This window comes from Miscanthus floridulus, chromosome 1, assembly GCF_019320115.1.
Source record: "Miscanthus floridulus cultivar M001 chromosome 1, ASM1932011v1, whole genome shotgun sequence".
Lineage (NCBI taxonomy): Eukaryota > Viridiplantae > Streptophyta > Magnoliopsida > Poales > Poaceae > Miscanthus > Miscanthus floridulus.
Window position 1 is genome coordinate 151073456 of NC_089580.1, and position 18137 is coordinate 151091592.

The 18137-nt window shown below is 41.9% G+C and overlaps 2 protein-coding genes and 1 long non-coding RNA gene across 6 annotated transcripts; 2 read left to right on the forward strand and 1 right to left on the reverse strand.

Moving 5' to 3' along the window:
• Positions 1 to 7: 7 nt before the first annotated feature.
• Positions 8 to 7303, forward strand: LOC136543917 (proteasome subunit alpha type-2). Of its 2 annotated transcripts, none has more exons than XM_066536239.1 (11): positions 8 to 280; positions 363 to 439; positions 1414 to 1478; positions 1584 to 1630; positions 2156 to 2231; positions 4100 to 4167; positions 5675 to 5744; positions 5994 to 6079; positions 6495 to 6557; positions 6642 to 6706; positions 7043 to 7303. In XM_066536239.1, exons 1-11 carry the CDS (start codon positions 240 to 242, stop codon positions 7090 to 7092), a joined length of 708 nt encoding a protein of 235 aa, XP_066392336.1. In that variant the 5' UTR covers positions 8 to 239; the 3' UTR covers positions 7093 to 7303. The 2 variants fall into 2 exon arrangements, with proteins under 2 accessions (XP_066392336.1, XP_066392333.1); XM_066536236.1 differs by having other exon boundaries at positions 10 to 280; positions 6642 to 6707; positions 7061 to 7303.
• Positions 7304 to 10181: 2878 nt separating this feature from the next.
• LOC136465402 (uncharacterized) lies at positions 10182 to 11824 on the forward strand. The gene is made up of 3 exons (XM_066464151.1): positions 10182 to 10718; positions 11218 to 11268; positions 11786 to 11824. The coding sequence occupies exons 1-3, from the start codon at positions 10182 to 10184 to the stop codon at positions 11822 to 11824; spliced, it is 627 nt and encodes a 208-aa protein (XP_066320248.1).
• Positions 11825 to 12382: 558 nt separating this feature from the next.
• On the reverse strand, positions 12383 to 17875 carry LOC136497796 (uncharacterized). 3 transcript variants are annotated; one of them, XR_010769435.1, is made up of 8 exons: positions 17274 to 17875; positions 16983 to 17154; positions 15949 to 16006; positions 15667 to 15744; positions 14980 to 15089; positions 14217 to 14359; positions 13027 to 13107; positions 12383 to 12771 (listed from the first exon to the last, which is right to left on the reverse strand). It is a non-coding gene; the product is annotated as an uncharacterized lncRNA (long non-coding RNA). The 3 variants fall into 3 exon arrangements; XR_010769434.1 differs by having other exon boundaries at positions 14984 to 15089; positions 15667 to 16006; XR_010769433.1 differs by having other exon boundaries at positions 15667 to 16006.
• Between the last annotated feature and the right edge of the window lie 262 nt (positions 17876 to 18137).

Sequence of the window (18137 nt, forward strand, 5' to 3'; positions counted from 1 at the left end):
AGTTTGGCAACTTGAGGTGAGTACGGTGTACGATGCAAGGTACTACGGAGTGTAGCATCCAACGGCGCGAGTCGTAAAGGAGCCGGATAGGGCCCGCGAGGCAGATCCCCGCCCGGCCGCCCCTCATCTCTTGTTCCCAATCCCACGGCAAATTGGCAACAAATTCGCCCAACTCTTTCTTTCCCCCCGAAGAAAGGAAACTAAGGCGGCGGCCGGCGAGGTAACAGTCGAGCCCGGCTATGGGGGACAGCCAGTACTCCTTCTCTCTTACCACCTTCAGGTCCCAACTCAACTCTCTCTCGCTCTCTCTCTGCGTAGACTTGGCGTCAAGCTGACTTTAAATGGGTCTTGGTGCCTTGCAGCCCGTCGGGGAAGCTGGTGCAGATCGAGCACGCCCTGACGGCGGTGGGCTCCGGCCAGACCTCCTTGGGGATTAAAGGTGCGATCCCTATCCCCTGCACTAATCCCTTTCCTACTCTCTTTCGTCAGTGTTAGGGCCAATGCGGAGTCGCGGACGAGGGTTTGGGGCTGCCGCTGCGGGTTTCTGTGTGTTCCTGGAATTTGGGGATTAGGGTTTGGCTAAGTGTAACCGTGTGTCCACGCCGCTCTAATCTGGTTAGGCTGGTTTATTTCTTAGCATCTTGAAATTTTACATTTGATTCATAACGTGTGGGGTCTCCGAGTTTTGAGATGGCTATGGGCGTTGGTGGCCATTGTGGTGAATTTGTGATTCCCTGGTGGCACTGTTAGCGCGTGCCCAATCTGAGACTGCACGTAGTCTTAATTTGCTTCCTCTCTTACCCCAAGTGGTTCAGGAGTCAGTTCAATGCCTAGGAAATGCACTGAAGCTAATAAATCTCATAAAGTTGGACCTTTCTTTATCTTGGAGTCATTGGGGACTGTATATTGCACATAAGCTAGCATTGTTTTTGTATCATCATAATTATAAGTATACACAGAATAATACCTTCCCTAGTGATAAGATGGTGGCAGGCATGGTCCCTTGGAAGGGGTTTGTTCAAATTCCAAATCTTGGTCATATTTTTTTGTTCGTTCCTTCATTTATTTTTGTTGTCGTTCATATCCAATTATCCATCATACTGATGGTCTCTTCTTATTGCTGCCACTCAGCAGCTGTGTTCTGGAAGCAAGTTCAATATTTGGATATGTCACTCTCGTTATCAATTTGTGTCTGAACTCAAATTGCTGAATGGAACTACTATTTGACTTGTATTTCTGACATAATTGCTTCTGCTGATATAGTAAGCTATTACATTATTATGAGTTTATTGATAGTATATGTGCTCTTTCAGATATTGCTACTCTGTATTTATACCTGGGATCTGGCAGTCTGTAACCATTTCACTACCTTTTGTCTCTTTATTATTTATTCTGATACATGCCATATTACAGCTTCTAATGGAGTTGTTATTGCCACTGAGAAGAAATTGCCGTCTATTTTAGTGGATGAAACATCTGTATGTGTAACATCATCATTATCTTTTGCTTTCTCTCTCAGTCAAATCGCATAATTTGTGCTTCTCGTAAATGCATTAAAAGGCCCTCCAATTCCTAACCTGTAGGTGCAAAAGATTCAAGCATTGACTCCAAATATTGGAGTTGTTTACAGGTACTTTCCTACGCTATTTGGACCTATGGGTTGCTTTGCTGTTCACATCTTATGTTCTGGTGCTGACAGCCTTTCTCTATACATTTGCCTCACATTTCTGAACTTAATAATGTATAAGATCAGTAGATCACAAATCATAATCTTTCAACATGGCTGATGTAGGGTTTTAGTGTTAGCTCCTTAGAGCTGTCACATCTGATTTGCACTTATCACTAATGAGATGGTGTAATAAAAAGTAAAACGCACTATGCTTACCAAAAGAGATATGTTGAAAGGACAAGTTCTTATATGCCTATGGGGAATTTGTTTTTAAACAATTGTGTACAAACTAAGTTAAGCCAAAATATACTTCAATTCAAGTTCCCTCTTGCTTCTTTTAGCTTCCTAGCATCAATATAAGGTATTAAGGTTTAACAGTTTAACTCAGTGACATGTACATTACTGATCATTGAGAAGACCTATGACAATGAACTCTCACTGTTTTTTTGTCGCATTTCCACGTGCTTACCTTGTGTTATTTTTCAGTGGGATGGGTCCGGATTTTCGCGTTCTAGTGAGGAAAAGCCGGAAACAAGCACAACAGTATTACCAGTTGTATAAGGTATTTGTGACAGTTCATTTTGTGTACATTACAACAACAACAACAACAAAGCCTTGAAGTCCCAAACAAGTTGGGGTAGGCTAGAGTTGAAACCCAGCAGAAGCAATCAAGGTTCAGGCACGTGAATAACTGTTTTCCAAGCACTCCTATCTAAGGCTAAGTCTTTGGGTATATTCCATCCTTTCAAGTCTCCTTTTATTGCCTCTACCCAAGTCAACTTCGGTCTTCCTCTGCCTTTCTTTACGTTACTATCCTGGCTTAGGATTCCACTACGCACCGGTGCCTCTGGAGGTCTCCGTTGGACATGTCTAAACCATCTCAACTGGTGTTGGACAAGCTTTTCTTCAATTGGTGCTACCCCTAATCTATCACGTATATCATCGTTCCGAACTTGATCCCTTCTTGTATAACCGCAAATCTAACGCAACTTACGCATTTCCGCGACACTTATCTGTTGAACATGTCGTCTTTTCGTAAGCCAACATTCTGCACCATACAACATAGCAGGTCTAATCGCCGTCCTATAAAATTTGCCTTTTAGCTTCTGTGGTACCCTTTTGTCACATAGGACACCAGATACTTGGCGCCACTTCATCCACTCTGCTTTGATTCTATGGCTAACATCTTCATCAATATCCCCGTCTCTCTGTAGCATTGATCCTAAATATCGAAAGGTATCCTTCCTAGGCACTACTTGTCCTTCCAAACTAATATCTTCCTCCTCCCGAGTAGTAGTTTCGAAGTCACATCTCATATACTCAGTTTTAGTTCTACTGAGTCTAAAACTTTTAGACTCCAAAGTCTCCTGCCATAACTACAGTTTCTAATTCACTCATGTCCGACTTTCATCAAGTAGCACTACATCGTCCGCGAAAAGCATACACCAAGGGATGTCCCCTTGTATGTCCCTTGTGACCTCATCCATCACTAAGGCAAACAGATACGGGCTCAAAGCTGACCCTTGATGTAGTCCTATCCTAATCGGAAAGTCATCCGTGTCTCCATCACTTGTTCGAACACTAGTCACAATATTGTTGTACATGTCCTTAATGAGCCCGACGTACTTCGTTGGTACTTTATGTTTGTCCAAAGCCCACCACATAACATTCCTTGGTATTTTATCATAAGCCTTCTCCAAGTCAATAAAAACCATGTGTAGGTCCTTCTTCTTCTCCCTATACCGCTCCATAACTTGTCTTATTAAGAAAATGGCTTCCATGGTTGACCTTCCGGGCATGAAACCAAATTGGTTCATAGAGACCCGCGTTATTGCTCTCAAGCGATGCTCGATAACTCTCCCATAGCTTCATAGTATGACTCATCAACTTAATTTCCCGATAATTAGTACAACTTTGAATATCCCCTTTATTCTTGTAGATCGGCACCAATATACTTCTCCTCCACTCGTCAGGTTTCTTGTTCGATTGAAAAATATGGTTAAACAGCTTGGTTAGCCATACTATAGCTATGTCCCCAAGTCATCTCCACACCTCGATTGGGATACCTTCCGGTCCCATCGCCTTACCTCCTTTCATCCTTTTCAACGCCTCTCTGACCTTAGATTCTTGGATTCTCCACACAAAGCGCCTATTAGTGTCATCAAAAGAGTCATCCAACTGAAAGGTTGTATCCGTATTCTCACCATTGAACAATTTGTCAAAATACTCTTGCCATCGATGTCGGATCTCATCCTCCTTCACCTTATCTTTGCATTTAAATCTGTGCAGGTTCTCAGTCTGGATGCGTTATCAAATTACCTTTTGTTTTTGTAAATGATTTGTTAAACGTTATTATCACATACGTTTGTTGTTTTGAAGTGAAACTAATAATTTGTGCTGTCTAATTGTTAAAATTTCCACCCACTGCAGGAAACTATACCTGTTACACAGCTTGTCAGAGAAACAGCTGCTGTTATGCAGGAGTTCACACAGTCTGGGTACGATAAGTTGACACATGTGTTCACTTTCATTGCTCTGTTGAAACTGTTAATCTATGGACAAGCTATGTCCGATTTCTGTATCGAGATTTCTCGATATTGTGGATGCATAACATAATATAACTCTGCATCACTGTTCAACATGATGCACTAAAATATTATGCTATGTTGTACCACTTAACAAGTTCAATGTAAACTATTAATGGACGCTGATAAGTGGCATAATTTCTTTTTCAAACAGTTCAACATTCTAATAGAAAGTTCACCTCATAGAAATTAAGATCCACACAAGATGCCCTAGTTTTGCAATACTCTCTTTTTTATGATAATTTATACAATACTCTTACTCAGGAAACAAAATACCAGTGGTAACCTGGTGGTTCTTTACCAGCGTCCAACCTGGAATGGTTGATGCAATGCTGGTATTGATTTACTGCTATAATGATTATGAAAGACCAAACAAACATAATATTGCGATTGCGAGGAAAATCTGTGTACAAGGAACAAATGCATATTGTTATCCAGAATAGACCCAAAAAATACGGGTAACAGGCCAGTTGCAGATCGCACTAGTTAATCTTAGTAATCCAGTTTTTGGATCCTTGCTCTTACCAAAAGTTGGTCTCTAATGATGCCTAGTTATTCTGATTGGTGAGACCTGAAGAAGTGAAAATCACTCTTTTTGTTCCTGGATAATTTTTCTCAAATTGAGGTTGTCCCCATTTCCATTATCATCAACGGAAATACAACGAGTTCAGACCAGAAACTGGGAAGAAGGGAGAATAGTATATGATGAAAAAGGAAGGCCAGACTTCCCAAACAGTAACCACACCTCTGCTTCAGAGTATGCGTTCCTGGGGGGAAGCAAGGCAAACCACATTCTAGCAACCTTATTACAGACATGAGTTTAACAAGCACAATACCATACTACATACAATTTAACCAAAATGAGACTACTCAACCAAATGAAACTAAAGTCAGCAGAACAACCAGCACCATCTAGCGGTAGCAGGTAGTCAATCTTCATCGTCCGGTTGTGCCTCCTGTCTTCCTTCAATCCTTGGTACTCCAGTTAATTTTTTTGAAGGAATTGGTACTCCAGTTGTTGCTGTCTGCATCATAACCCAGACACCTTCAATGACCAGTTCCTGCATCTCCCCGGAGTAGAGACCTGCCCGGTATTGCATAAAGAGCACAGGCATAAAAAAACAATCTCAGAAGGGCACTAGATATATTTTCCATCAAAACACGCTTTATTCCTTGTCTTCTAGATTACCCAACATAAAGCTGCAACCCCAAAAGCATGCACTTCGGTTCCATTTTGCAACCATTTTTAGACCCACACCCAGGCTTGGGCAAGATTTCTAGGAATGTCATTAGCTCCAAAACATACGCAACACCACCCCAAACTACTCAAGCACTACTTGAGCAACAGCGCGATTTTAAAACAGATGAGAAATAAAGCATGTTCTTGGATATATTTTTATTATGACCTTGTTTGTTGCAGTGGTGTAAGACCATTTGGTGTATCTTTGTTGATTGCTGGGTATGATGACAATGGCCCCCAGTTGTACCAGGTATGTACAGAGAAATACTAAATAGAGGAGGGTCATTTTACATTGCTCAACAAGTGATATTATCTCATTTTTCAATTAGTGAGATTTTGTCATGATTATTTGTGCTGACTGTTGACTTAGAAGAGTTGGAAATGGAAACTTTCTAAGTTGAACTATTTTGCTCCGACCATTTACTGAATCTTTCATCCGCTGCTTGTTATTAAATTTTTGTACTCTAGAATTTTGATATAGTCAATATGTTTTTTGTAGGTAGACCCTTCAGGATCATACTTCTCCTGGAAAGCATCAGCTATGGGGAAAAACGTGTCCAATGCAAAGACATTTCTTGAGAAGAGGTATGTAGAAGATCGACCACACGTGTTAGCCATATGCTGTTGTACATAATCTTTCTTTGGAAACTTTAAAACATGGCAAGCTGGTTGTCTGCTTCCATTCACATTTACTTGAAATAATATGCTGGCCTATAATACTTTAGTAGACACTGTTGTTAGTTGTATTTTTTTTTCATTTTGGTCATTAAAATGTTGTGCATGAACTTTAGGAATTTTTTTGATTTGACACCCATATGTTGTTGCTTTAAGGTTTCCCACACATTGTCTCACTGATAGATCCTTGAATGTTGGAGCAGATCCTGAATCGCCCATAATTTTATTGTCATATCTGCTTAAGTGACAACTAATACAGGTCGATCTCTTTCCTGAGTCGTGCGAGTACAGTATCATATGACCTTTATTTGTCATTTCTTTAAAGGTACACAGAAGATATGGAGCTTGATGATGCCATCCATACTGCAATTTTGACTCTGAAAGAAGGGTATCTGATTTCTATATTGCCTCTGTTACTATGTTACTTTGCGAACATCGTCACTGACAAAACTCTGGGCTTACCGGCTTGCAGATATGAAGGGCAGATCTCTTCCAACAATATTGAGATCGGGATCATTCGATCTGACCGTGAGTTCAGGTATGTCACTCCCTGATTTGGCACCTGGTTCCTCACGGTTGTGTCAAGGAGATTTGTTTCACCTTAACCCAACTCTCAAACATTGTCAGTCAGTTTAGGGTCTTTGAGCTCTTCGATCTTCTATGCTTGTGACTAGTCCCTTTATTCTGAATAGATGCTGGAAAAAAAGGTTCCTGCATATGTTCTCCGTTCCATTAGAATTGGATTCATTAAGTGCGCTCCCAGTTTTCTGCTGTTGCACTCCTTGCACCCTAAAGCTGTTTACTGGGAGTAGGTGTCTCGTTCCTGCAATAAAATGGTTTGCTGATACAATTTTTTTTACCATGCAAAACACTGGGTTCTGAGCCCCGCAGAGATCAAGGATTTTCTGGAAGAGGTGGAGTAAGCTGCCCCTCAACGATTTGCGAGTTTCAGAAACGAGAGAAGCATGAATTCAAGTAGCCGGGCCCAAGCCCCATGAAGTTTGTCAGATCCTTTAGTTTATTATTTTTTCAATCTTTGAACAGACTGTCTGCAGTAGTGACATCTAGTACCCGCTTTGTCACGCTGTCTGCCACTTTAATCGGCTGCCATAGTATGTGGCGCCCCTTCCCGTCCTTGTGTGCCCTCGGGGCCAATGTACAATGTCCATCTAAGGGTCCTCATCAGAGGGCTGCACCAGCATCTATGTGGTCGAAGTTGAATGCTGCAGACTAAAATAGGGATCAAAGTCAAACTGGACCATCTTAATCAAGATGAAGAAAAATCCATGTTCAATCGTTAGCTTTGAGGTCAGGTGAACTCTGCCCAACTGTCAACCCTTAGTCCGGTCTGTGGCTGAGGATGCCATCTAACCTTCGTGGGAGATACTGTAGCTTCATGACCGTTGCTAGAATTCAATTTTCAAGGACGGTTCCATTAAGAAAAACCGCCCCTAGAAATATGTCCATTTTTAGAGGCGGTTGTGTTAACACTATCTCCCTTGAAAATATGATTTTTTGGGACACGGTCGCCTTTACAGAACTGTCTCGGGAAGAAGCCGATTATCAAAGACGGTTCTCTTAAGAGAACTGCATCTCAAATCTAATATCAGGGGCGGTGCTCTTAGTCAGCCGCCCCCAAAAAATAACCCCCCTAAATTTCCTTTTTCCCCTTCGCGGGACAGTGCTGCTCCGCACCATTGTTGGGCTCAGTTGGAGGTGAGAAATAGCAAAAATAGAGGGGGAGGTTTTGCCCTTTGAACTTTTGAAGGAGTTGGGTTTGAGAGGTGAGCTTATGGCATCCCTAAACTCTTTTCAAACTTTACCTATACATTTCTTTCACTAATCTTTTGTTCTCATGTAGATCTAGAGAGACATGCATGATGTTTGATTTTTTTTTTCCTAGCAATTTAGACTCATTTTTACCCAACTCACTTGGCTCACATGAACTCTATTTAATTTGTATATTTACTTTGTCATTTTTGGTACATAGCTTTTTTATATCATTTTTAAGGTCCAGGTCTAGAATAATATAATATTTGTAAAATAAATAGACAATTCCTTCAAAATTAGTTGTTTGTAATGTAAATTAAATTATGCCACAAATACTTTGTTGTTGTTGATCATGTGTGTATTAGTTAACTAGTTCACCACTATTTATATATGAAGTTAATTTGAATCAATTGCATTTGGCTCTGAAATTTGGTGAGAAAACGTGATTTTAAATATGGTGGAAAATTCCAAATTCCAAATGTTTGGAACTGATTTTCAGAGGCGCATCGGTGACCGCCTTGTAAATACATTTTTAGGGGCGGTTGCATTGGCACAACCGTCCTTGAAAAAATAGTTTCAAGGACGGTTGCAGTGCAGTAACCGCCATTGAAAATATGTTTACAAGGTTGATGTGCTTACTGAAACTATCCCTGAAGGGTGGTTCTCCTAGAGCAACCATTCGGGGCGGATATCATAACAGAACCACCCCTAGAAATATTTTTTAGGGACGGTTAAATGTCCGACGATGCTAGAAACGCTCTATCTTTACCATCGGTGGCATCGTAGCGGTTTTTCAAACCGCCATTGACAACTTATTTTAACCGCCTCTAAAAAGCTTTTCTGTACTAGTGATCAATTTAGCACTAAAATGAAGTAATAAACCATAGATACAAAGGCAATAGCAGGGCATGACGATAGAGTAGGTGAAGATGTGGGATGTTTTGTCGCTTGACCTTGGGCAATCCACACCGACGAGGAAGCCTTCTTGCCAATTTTGCTTCAAGACTCCAACCTTGTCGGCGGCGATGGACTTCGCTCCTGCACCTCGACGGCCTCGTTTTCCTTCTCCATGGTGACTGGCGAGTGCGAGGCAACACTAGCGCGTAGTGTGTAATAAGAAGTAAAAAGGCACTATGCACAACTAGACATTTAAGTCAAGAGGAGTTCAATCTATATTATAGTCTGAGGTAGCCCAATTGCAATTTAATTAGACACAAATTGAAATACCTCAAATGTGAATATATATTGATATTGAACTTGAGTTCACTTTAAAGTTGAGGCTTCCATTTGAATCCATTTAGGGTCTGAAATGTTCATTTGAAAATCAGATGAAGATAAAATGAGAAGGACAAATATCCCAAATAAACACAAGTGTTTTATGGGTGGAGTGGTTAAGGGAGGAACGTGTGAGTGTTGAGGTGGCGTGTTGATTTGATGGCAAAAGCAGAGGCAGCCAGTAGATTTCTATAGTAGTGGCTTGCACACCTGGCAGTGAAAATAAGCATACTGTGAAAGTATATTTCATGGTATATGTCTCGTGTCATACTTTAAATATTTTTATAATTTTAGTCAAACTTATAAAAATCAATTTGTTTAGAGACGGGGAGGCTGTTATAGACAAATATAATGCCACTGGCAGGGTGAGCCATTGTACTAAGCTAGAGACTAGATAGATTGGTGACAGATGGAAGCCATTATCATGCATATCGCTGGCCCGTACGTGCATGCAGCACATACGGGAACGGGACGAGAACAGTTCCGACCTCACCCCTCTACCTGGTGCAGAGGCACATGCATGGTATGCCGGTCCATGGATCGGCCGGTTCCGGCCGGCCGGCCGCAACTTGCTATGAGATCATGATTAGCCATGCACACATATCCGCCGATCATCGAGAGCAGCGGAGACGACGACAACACGACGGCTGGCCAGCGCACGCAGCTCCGACCGGCGGACCATCTCCCTCTGCAACGTGCAAGGACACGCACATACACGAACCATCATTTCCTGCCAGGACTAGATGTGCACCACACAGCACACGCACACGTCTGATTGTTAGGCTATCTCCAACGAGAAAGACCCATACCAAAGACCTATACCGGGATTTAGGTGACGTACGGTGAACAAGTGAGCTACCTAAATTCCTCCGTTTCCAACGGCGAAGGCAAAATATCTTCGGTCCTCTCTCTCTCCCACGCGGCTGCCTTGCTCTCTTCCTCTCTCTCCCACGCGGCCGTGCATGTCATGGCGACGGCGACGACGTGGGGCGACGGCGTGCTCTGGCGCTGGCGTGGCTCCCGGATCCGGCCCCCTCCCTCTCCTTCTTCTTCCCCGAGCCCGGCGGAGCTCGCGCCCGCGCCCGCGCCCGGCCCCCCTGCCTCTCCTTCTCCTTCTTCACGCCCGCGGTTCGGCGGAGCTCGCGTCCGGCGGAGGTCGCACCCGGCCAAGCTCGCGCCCGCACCGGCGGATCTCGCGCCCGCGGCTCGGTGGAGCTCGCGCCCGGCGGAGCTCGCCCCCGCGGCTCGGCGAAACTCGCCCCCGCGGCCCGGCCGAGCTCGCGCCCGGATCCGGCCCCCCTCCCTCTCCTTCTTCTTCCCCGAGCCCGGCGGAGCTCGCGCCCGCGTCCGGCCCCCCTCCCTCTCCTTCTCCTTCTTCGCGCCCGCGGCTCGGCGGAGCTCGCGTCCGGCGGAGCTCGCGCCCGGCGAAGCTCGCCCCCGCGGCCCGGCCGAGCTCGTGCCCGCGCCGGCGGATCTCACGCCCGTGGCTCGGCGGAGCTCTTGCGTAGTCTTGCCCCGACGGCCGCGCCCTGCCCCGACGGCTCCTATGGGCCCACCATTTGCGTCGTCTCTCTTCGAAACGCAGATTTGCCCTCCCAATCGCAGAGGACCCAGAATGGGTAGCTGGTTTCGGTCCTCCGTTGGAGGAGTGTTTTGGTACCAAAAACACTGTGCAGAACGTATTTTTGCATTTAGGTCACGTCGTTGGAGACAATCTTATTGGACGTATAAAAAATCTACCAGTACAGTACCTGCTTTTCTCAGATCGATCTACTCCTAGTAAAATCCCAAATCTTTCTTGAACAACCCAAAAGGCCATATATATATACTACTCCGTAGCTGGCTACAAAATAACTTATTCTGTAGTCACTTTAAGTTATGATAATTAGTATGCTAATTTACAATATTATAGTAACTCCATACTAAGTGGTTTACTATAACGGCCCCGTTCGGCTTGCTGAAACTGGCTGAAAAACACTGTTCTGGCTGAATCGTTGTGACAGAAAAACACTGTTCCGGTTAAAAAAAACAGGCTGAATAGTGCGGATTATAAGGTAAGCCGAACGGAGCCAACGTTATGGTAAATATCTCCATATGTTATAGTAACATAACTATGGTAAATATGTATTGACATTATCGTAAATTAGTATATAAAATTATCGTAAATAGAGGTGGCTACGGAATAACTTATTTTGTAGCTGGCTACTGAATATACTCTTCCCCCCCCTCTCTCTCTATATATATATATTGGCACCCCTGGGTAGGGATGAAAACGGATCGGATATGGACGAATATCACTGATATTATATTTGTTTTCATATTTCTGTCTGGATTCGGATTCGAATACGGATAGTGTCAACTATGTCGGATAGGATACGATTGGATATCGACATCATAAATATGTGATTTGAGTATTCGGATACGGATACGGTATCGGATGTTGGATATTCGGACTCGGATATGGACAGATCTCAACCTCTCTAAACAAATTCGGTTTCGAATATGGTCGGAAAATATCCGTACCGTTTTCATCCCTGCCCCTGGGTAATATTCAGTACCTGACCCCTCCAGGTTACGCCCGCAGTCCACGCGCTCGGCCACCAGAAGTGATGTTTTTCCTTTTTTTTTTCTTCCGTGCCTATTTCTAGCCGATTTTTTTTCTTTTTTTTTTTGTTTCTGGCCGTTTTTTTTCCCGGCCGATTTTGTGGGTGTTTCTGGCCGATTTTTTCTTCTTTCGTTGCCCACTCGGGCCTGTGTTTTCGGTGATTTTTTTGAGTGAGTTTCATATCGATTTTTTTAGTTTTTTTCCCGCTAGGCCCGGAGGGATGCATATATTTGGCCATTTTTCCTTTCTATATACTAGGTTCCTTGTGATGAATTACTTGTCAACAATAATAATTCATTATCTAAACTATAAATATTATTTTAATTTGATTGGTACAAACACATCTTGTCATCACCTTGATTGTTTCTGCTGGTTTTCAACTCTAGCCTACCCTAACTTATTTGAGACTTAAAGGCTTTGTTGTTGTCGTTATTGTAAACATATCTTGTCATCAATAATAGTACGTGATGCTAATCACAAATAGTACTATTTGGTTTGTTAATAGTTACAAAGAATCTGCAGGCTGTTTGGGACAACTTGAACAAAAAAAACTGCAGCGAAGAGGCTAGAAAGGAGATGATTTATGAATTCCACAGCTTGTTTCTTTCAAAAAAAAACACTCCACATCTTGATCACAACGAGATTTGGATCCCCCCAAGGTGCAGATACACTCTTTGTTTTTTGAAGAACTACAATGATGATGCACAGGCATCAAAGTGCTTCCTTCTGATGAACTGAAATCTGCATCATCGAGGGCTCTTTGGATGTCATTTATAGTTTGCAACAATGCAACACAGCTTTTCTAGATGATGGCCTGTTATCATGGATATTTTCCTATCTGATTATAGGTCCTCATTCACCAAACACTTGGGATGCTGCTAACATTGACCTTCATTTGCATAGCACCCAGACCCAACTTGTTAGGCATTATGACAGTTGCTTCTTAAAAAACCTGCAATATAAGATACATGTATAAATTCATGAAGTAATTGATTGCTTGTGTATAGTGGCAGAGCAACTAACGGGAAGTTGTGTATGGTGAAACCGATACAAATGCTCACATTTGGAGTAGTCCTAATAACTTGTTTCTTTAATGTCAGCTAGTGCATACATAAATCAAGATAGATAAATCATAAAATCAATGTCAAATTTTATGCCTGGTGGAGACAGCGATCAGTCCAGACAAGTGCAGAGCACTCCAGCATACCTTGTTCATGCTAGCGGCACACTAGTGTTGCTGACCGAGTGCGCATGAGGCCAACATCACCGACTGGTGGAAGAAGGCTAACTAATAAAATTAGAAAACATATGTAACTGGTGAGAGCTCACATCAGTAGGCAAGGTTAAATAAAAATTCATGCATGGTGGTAAACTTAGAACCTCAAGGCTCTCAATTTTTTCTCTGTCCCAATCCAAAGATAGAATATAATATTTTGTTACTGTAACAAATCCCCATTTCTGTACAAGGTTCCTTTGACGCAGTTTTATTGCAGTCATAAAGAAACATTTGTTCCACACAAATCCTTGTGACCATACAAACATCTTAGGTTTTGCAATCATAGTATTCTAAAAAGTAAATACTAGCACCAATTGAGCTTAGCTAGGACATCTCGACTGCACAGATAAGCTCCTAATGTCCATAATTTAATTTTTGGTTTAAAGAATTATGTATTTAAACTAAATATCTTCGTACAAAATCAGTAAGTGACAAATTATTATGATTTCCTCACATATATACTGACATGACTCTGAAAGTGACCAAAAAATCGCTTGGAATCATAAAACATATGGACATGGTCAAATATATTTGTAAGTGTATATATATATATATATATATATATATATATATATATATATATATATATATATATATATATATATGTTTACGCATGTGTCTTGCAACCACAGCAGAATCGAGCCTGTCATCCACCAAAGACACACTCTCCCCATGTCAGAGAATGAAACAATAGTGTATCTAAAAAAATTCTGATCGGTCCCTCTGAATAAGTTCAGGGATTCCTCCTAAAACAAGATAATATCAATATACATGCTCTATTTACCATGTTCGTATCTTGCATGGCAAAAGGACAAATGGGAAGTGCAATTATGAAGAGGAAAAGAAGAAAATATAGGCAAGCAGAGAAAACTGAGACAGAATAGCATGGAGCCATGAATATGAGCACAAGCAAAAGATCCTGATCCAATCAGACATGATGGAGAAAACATGACAGAGGGAGGCCATGAATATACATTGGCATGGAGTGGACTAAGCCCAGTTTAGTAAATAGGTGGCAGTAGAACTGTTCACATGAGTGCAGGATTTTTAGAATTAACTGCAATGACCAATACTGGCATAAGGTCTAACTAGGAACATAGTACATGAGGAATAGAACTTACCAAGGTGGCAAGATTGTGGCTTCTCTTGGCACTACCCTATCGAGATCAGCCAAGGAAATCTATATCTAATAGATGGATTGATGGTCAAGATATTGCACCACAAGTGGGTGCGCTAGTGCCCAAGTGAGATCTGCACAAAAAAACTAAGAGAAAGAAAAGAGGATAAATAACAATAATGAAAATATTAGGTCTAACAAGAGGAAGCATAATCAACAATATTGAGTAAGAAATGAACACAACATAGACAATTGGACAAACAAATCCTGAAGTGAATCCCAAGGGGAAATGCAAATCATATACAACTCAACCTCTAACTATTTTCGGAAAATGTCACTGCCTATGACGGTAATGTACCAACAGCATGAAGAATCAAAAGAGAGTGGAGAAAAAACCTTATGTGCTGGGGGAGCTCAGAGAAGATTAGTACGAAGAAATCCTCACACACATAATTTTTGTTTCAAAAAAATCAGCTTCAGGTTAAGGATATTCTAAGACTAAAACTTCAATGAATGCATTCTATATTTTCCGTAGAGATGCTAAATCAAGTGAATTCCACTTCAACTATAAGGTGGCACAATGTCTAATCCAATGTTAATCACATTCATCCAACTATTTCAATTGAACCAGAAAAATTAGCTGGGGCAGAACGTGAATACATAACTAATATTATAAAAAATCAAATATGCACATCACATTCTCATTGATATCCCACACGAATGAATAATATATGACAAATTTAATTCTTAAAGAATGAAGATGGTACCTACTATTAAAAAGCAGCCGCCCATAGCAAGCTAGCAGCGCCTTCATATAATTCATTAATTCAACATACACCAATTTGACTAAGATTCAACTACCCAAGAGCTAATAAACCTGTAATTTTAAACAATAAATCAATTACTATATGATATTATGTGATAATACATCGACAATGTTTCAACTAGCTGTCGTGAAGCATATGAGCAGAAATACTTTTAGGGACTCCTAGATAATTAATTTAAGAACTTGAACATCAACCAAGCAGAATCAGATACGATACAATGTGCATCCACCATGAAGTTTCCAGGTTCTGGGAAATTCTAATCATGAAATGCGTATCAAAGTGACAAGATACATCGATGTATATATTTAAAGATGAATATATGAGCAGTATACAAATGGTCTTACAAGAAGCAAAGTGGCATGCATAATAGGATACATAAATTTTAGAATACATGAGCATATGAACAACAATGATCAGCTTTGGGATTCAAGAGCATATGAGCATCAGGTGCTCGCACATGCAATTGTCAAAAGCATACCACAATGATTAACAGTCAGAAACCTTAAATCTATAATATTAACAAGTGCATACATAGATCAAGATAGATAAATCATAAAATGAATGCCAAATTTATGACTGGTGGAGATAGTGATAAGTCCAAAAAAGTGTAGAGCATTCTCAGCATACCTTTCTCGTGCTAGCGGCATGCCACTGTTGTTGATGGAGTGCATAAGAAGCAGACGTCTCTTACTATTGGAATGCTAACTAAATTGATCAAAAAAACATAAATAACTAGTGTTAATGATTTAGAAGCTACATCAGCCATAAATTAAATGTGTAAAATTGAAAAATTAGCAAGGCTGAAAAAGAAGCTAATTTCCAATAGAAATAAATGCAAAATTTATACTCTTGTAAATCTTCAAGCATAATTAGCCACACAAACAAATCAGTAATAGTAGAAGAAACTACATATGTGAGTAATCATGGGAAGTAGATGGAGGATGCTTTGATGGCGAGCGCCTGGGATCTGCACAAAAAACAAAGAGAGAGAAAAGAGGATAAATAACTTCTCCTGACCTCCGGACACTGACAAGAAATTTTAAGAAAAAAATCATCGCATAAAGAATAATATATATTGCAATATAGTTTCTCATCTGAGATTACATCTAGACAAACATTATTTATAAGCTAAGACTTCACGTGAAAGAAAATTATCATATAAATTTTTCATGATATGACATTTGAATTTTGCATTGTGTAGCTGATTAGGTCTTAGCAACAAACAATTTAGCTCTTCTGAGATGAAAAAAAATACTGATATATTCCTTAAGCTAAGAAGATTCAGTTGAGCTGCAGAAAACTATGGTTAAGAAAAATACTTTATGCTTGTTCGCCAGAAACTTGATCTAACTAGCACAAGAGGCAATACCTATTGGATATTGCGCATAATGACACACCACACTGATTAGGTAATATTTCAAATATGAAAATATATGTTTTGCCAAAAATAATTATAAGTTACTAGGAATCAAATGCACGATAGTTTCTTAGGTAAGTGTCTCCTTATATGTGATTCATTATTACGGACCACTTCAGCAAGCTCATAAGTACATAAGACCGCAAATACATTGACAAGATCAAAATAGTCTCATTGATCTATTTCTATGCCTGTCATCATATATCTGAAAAATGCCATATTGTTGCTAAATCTATGTCAAACCAAATAAAAAAACACATGGCTGGAGCATGATAACAGAGAAAGAATCCAGATCAAACCTCTAAGCTACTCGCCTCTTCCACTACAGTAGCCTGACACTTGAAAAGCAAGAGCACATTTGATGCATTCTAGTTTGGCTGTAGCATGTGTGGACTAGCTAATTAACCTAGAGAACCTTCAAATCAATTGCACATGTTCATGGATTGCATGTCGATTCTCCCATGCCCTCCTTCCCTCTTGCATGGGTCCTAATAATGGCAAGCTGCATGCGTGTGAGATGGTTTACCTCAGAAAAATCAGAACAAATCTACCCTCTCCATGTATCAAATGAACCTTCGGCAACAAATCACGTGAGGCAATACAGGATTACAGCTGAGGGGGCTGATCTGTCCCGCATCATGGACATCATCATACATCGTTACAATAAATTGCATGTCTATTGCCTCCCTCCATGGATCCTACAGACGCCATGCAATTTTCATGTCAGATTATAATATGTGAGAAAATCACAACTCTCCCTCCACAGATCTAGGCAAGATTTAAGAAAAAATTAAAACAAATCATGTGGATATGATACCTACGAGGAGGGGGCTGATCACGCCAAGGCGAGCAGAGTCCCTCTTGCCCGCACAACTAGCTCTCCAGCCCCCCATCACCTGGACATCTCGGCCTCGGCACGAGGCGGTGGCAACCTGATGAGGTGAGAAGAGTACGGGGTTGTGGGGTGGACCGGCGGGCCTAGGTGCGATGAGCACGCCAGCGTCAAACTAGGGAGCAGGGGCGGTGGCGAGCTGAGGTCGTGCGACGAGGGCAACGGCGATCTGGGGTATGCGTTGGAGGCGGCGATGATGGGTGATCTATGCTTGCGACGACAGCGGATCAAAGAAACCGGCAACCCACAGCGCCACCAATGAGGCCGCCATAGGGGTTGTAGAGGCAGCGTTCAAAGGTTTCGTAGGTGTCGAAGGCTGCGGACGCGAGGGGGAGGGGGCGAACTGGGCTCGTGCGTTGGAGGCCCCATAGTGCCATCACCGATGCCACCGCCGGGACTGCAGAAGCAGCGGTGGGCTGCGGAGGCATCGGAGGAGGCAAGGGGGACACGATGAGCTAGGCGCGTGAGGCGGGGGCCGCGAGCTGAGCTTGTACGGCGGTAGGGGTGGCGAGCTGGGTGAAACCGCCATCTCCTCCCCACGATCTGGACTTTTGGAGATTGGAACGAAAAAAAGAAACTTTTTTCATCGGGGAAAAAACTGGAAGGATAAAGAGGTGTGTGCGGTAGGAAAAAACGCAAGGAGTTGAGGGACCGGGTGGGGTGGCTCGGGTGCGGTGATTTGGACTCGGGTACTGATTATTATTCAGTACCTAGGGTATAATTATAAATGTCCATGCAGCCCGAGGCTCGACGGCACAGCACGGAGCCCGCAAATTTGGCCTGGCCCAA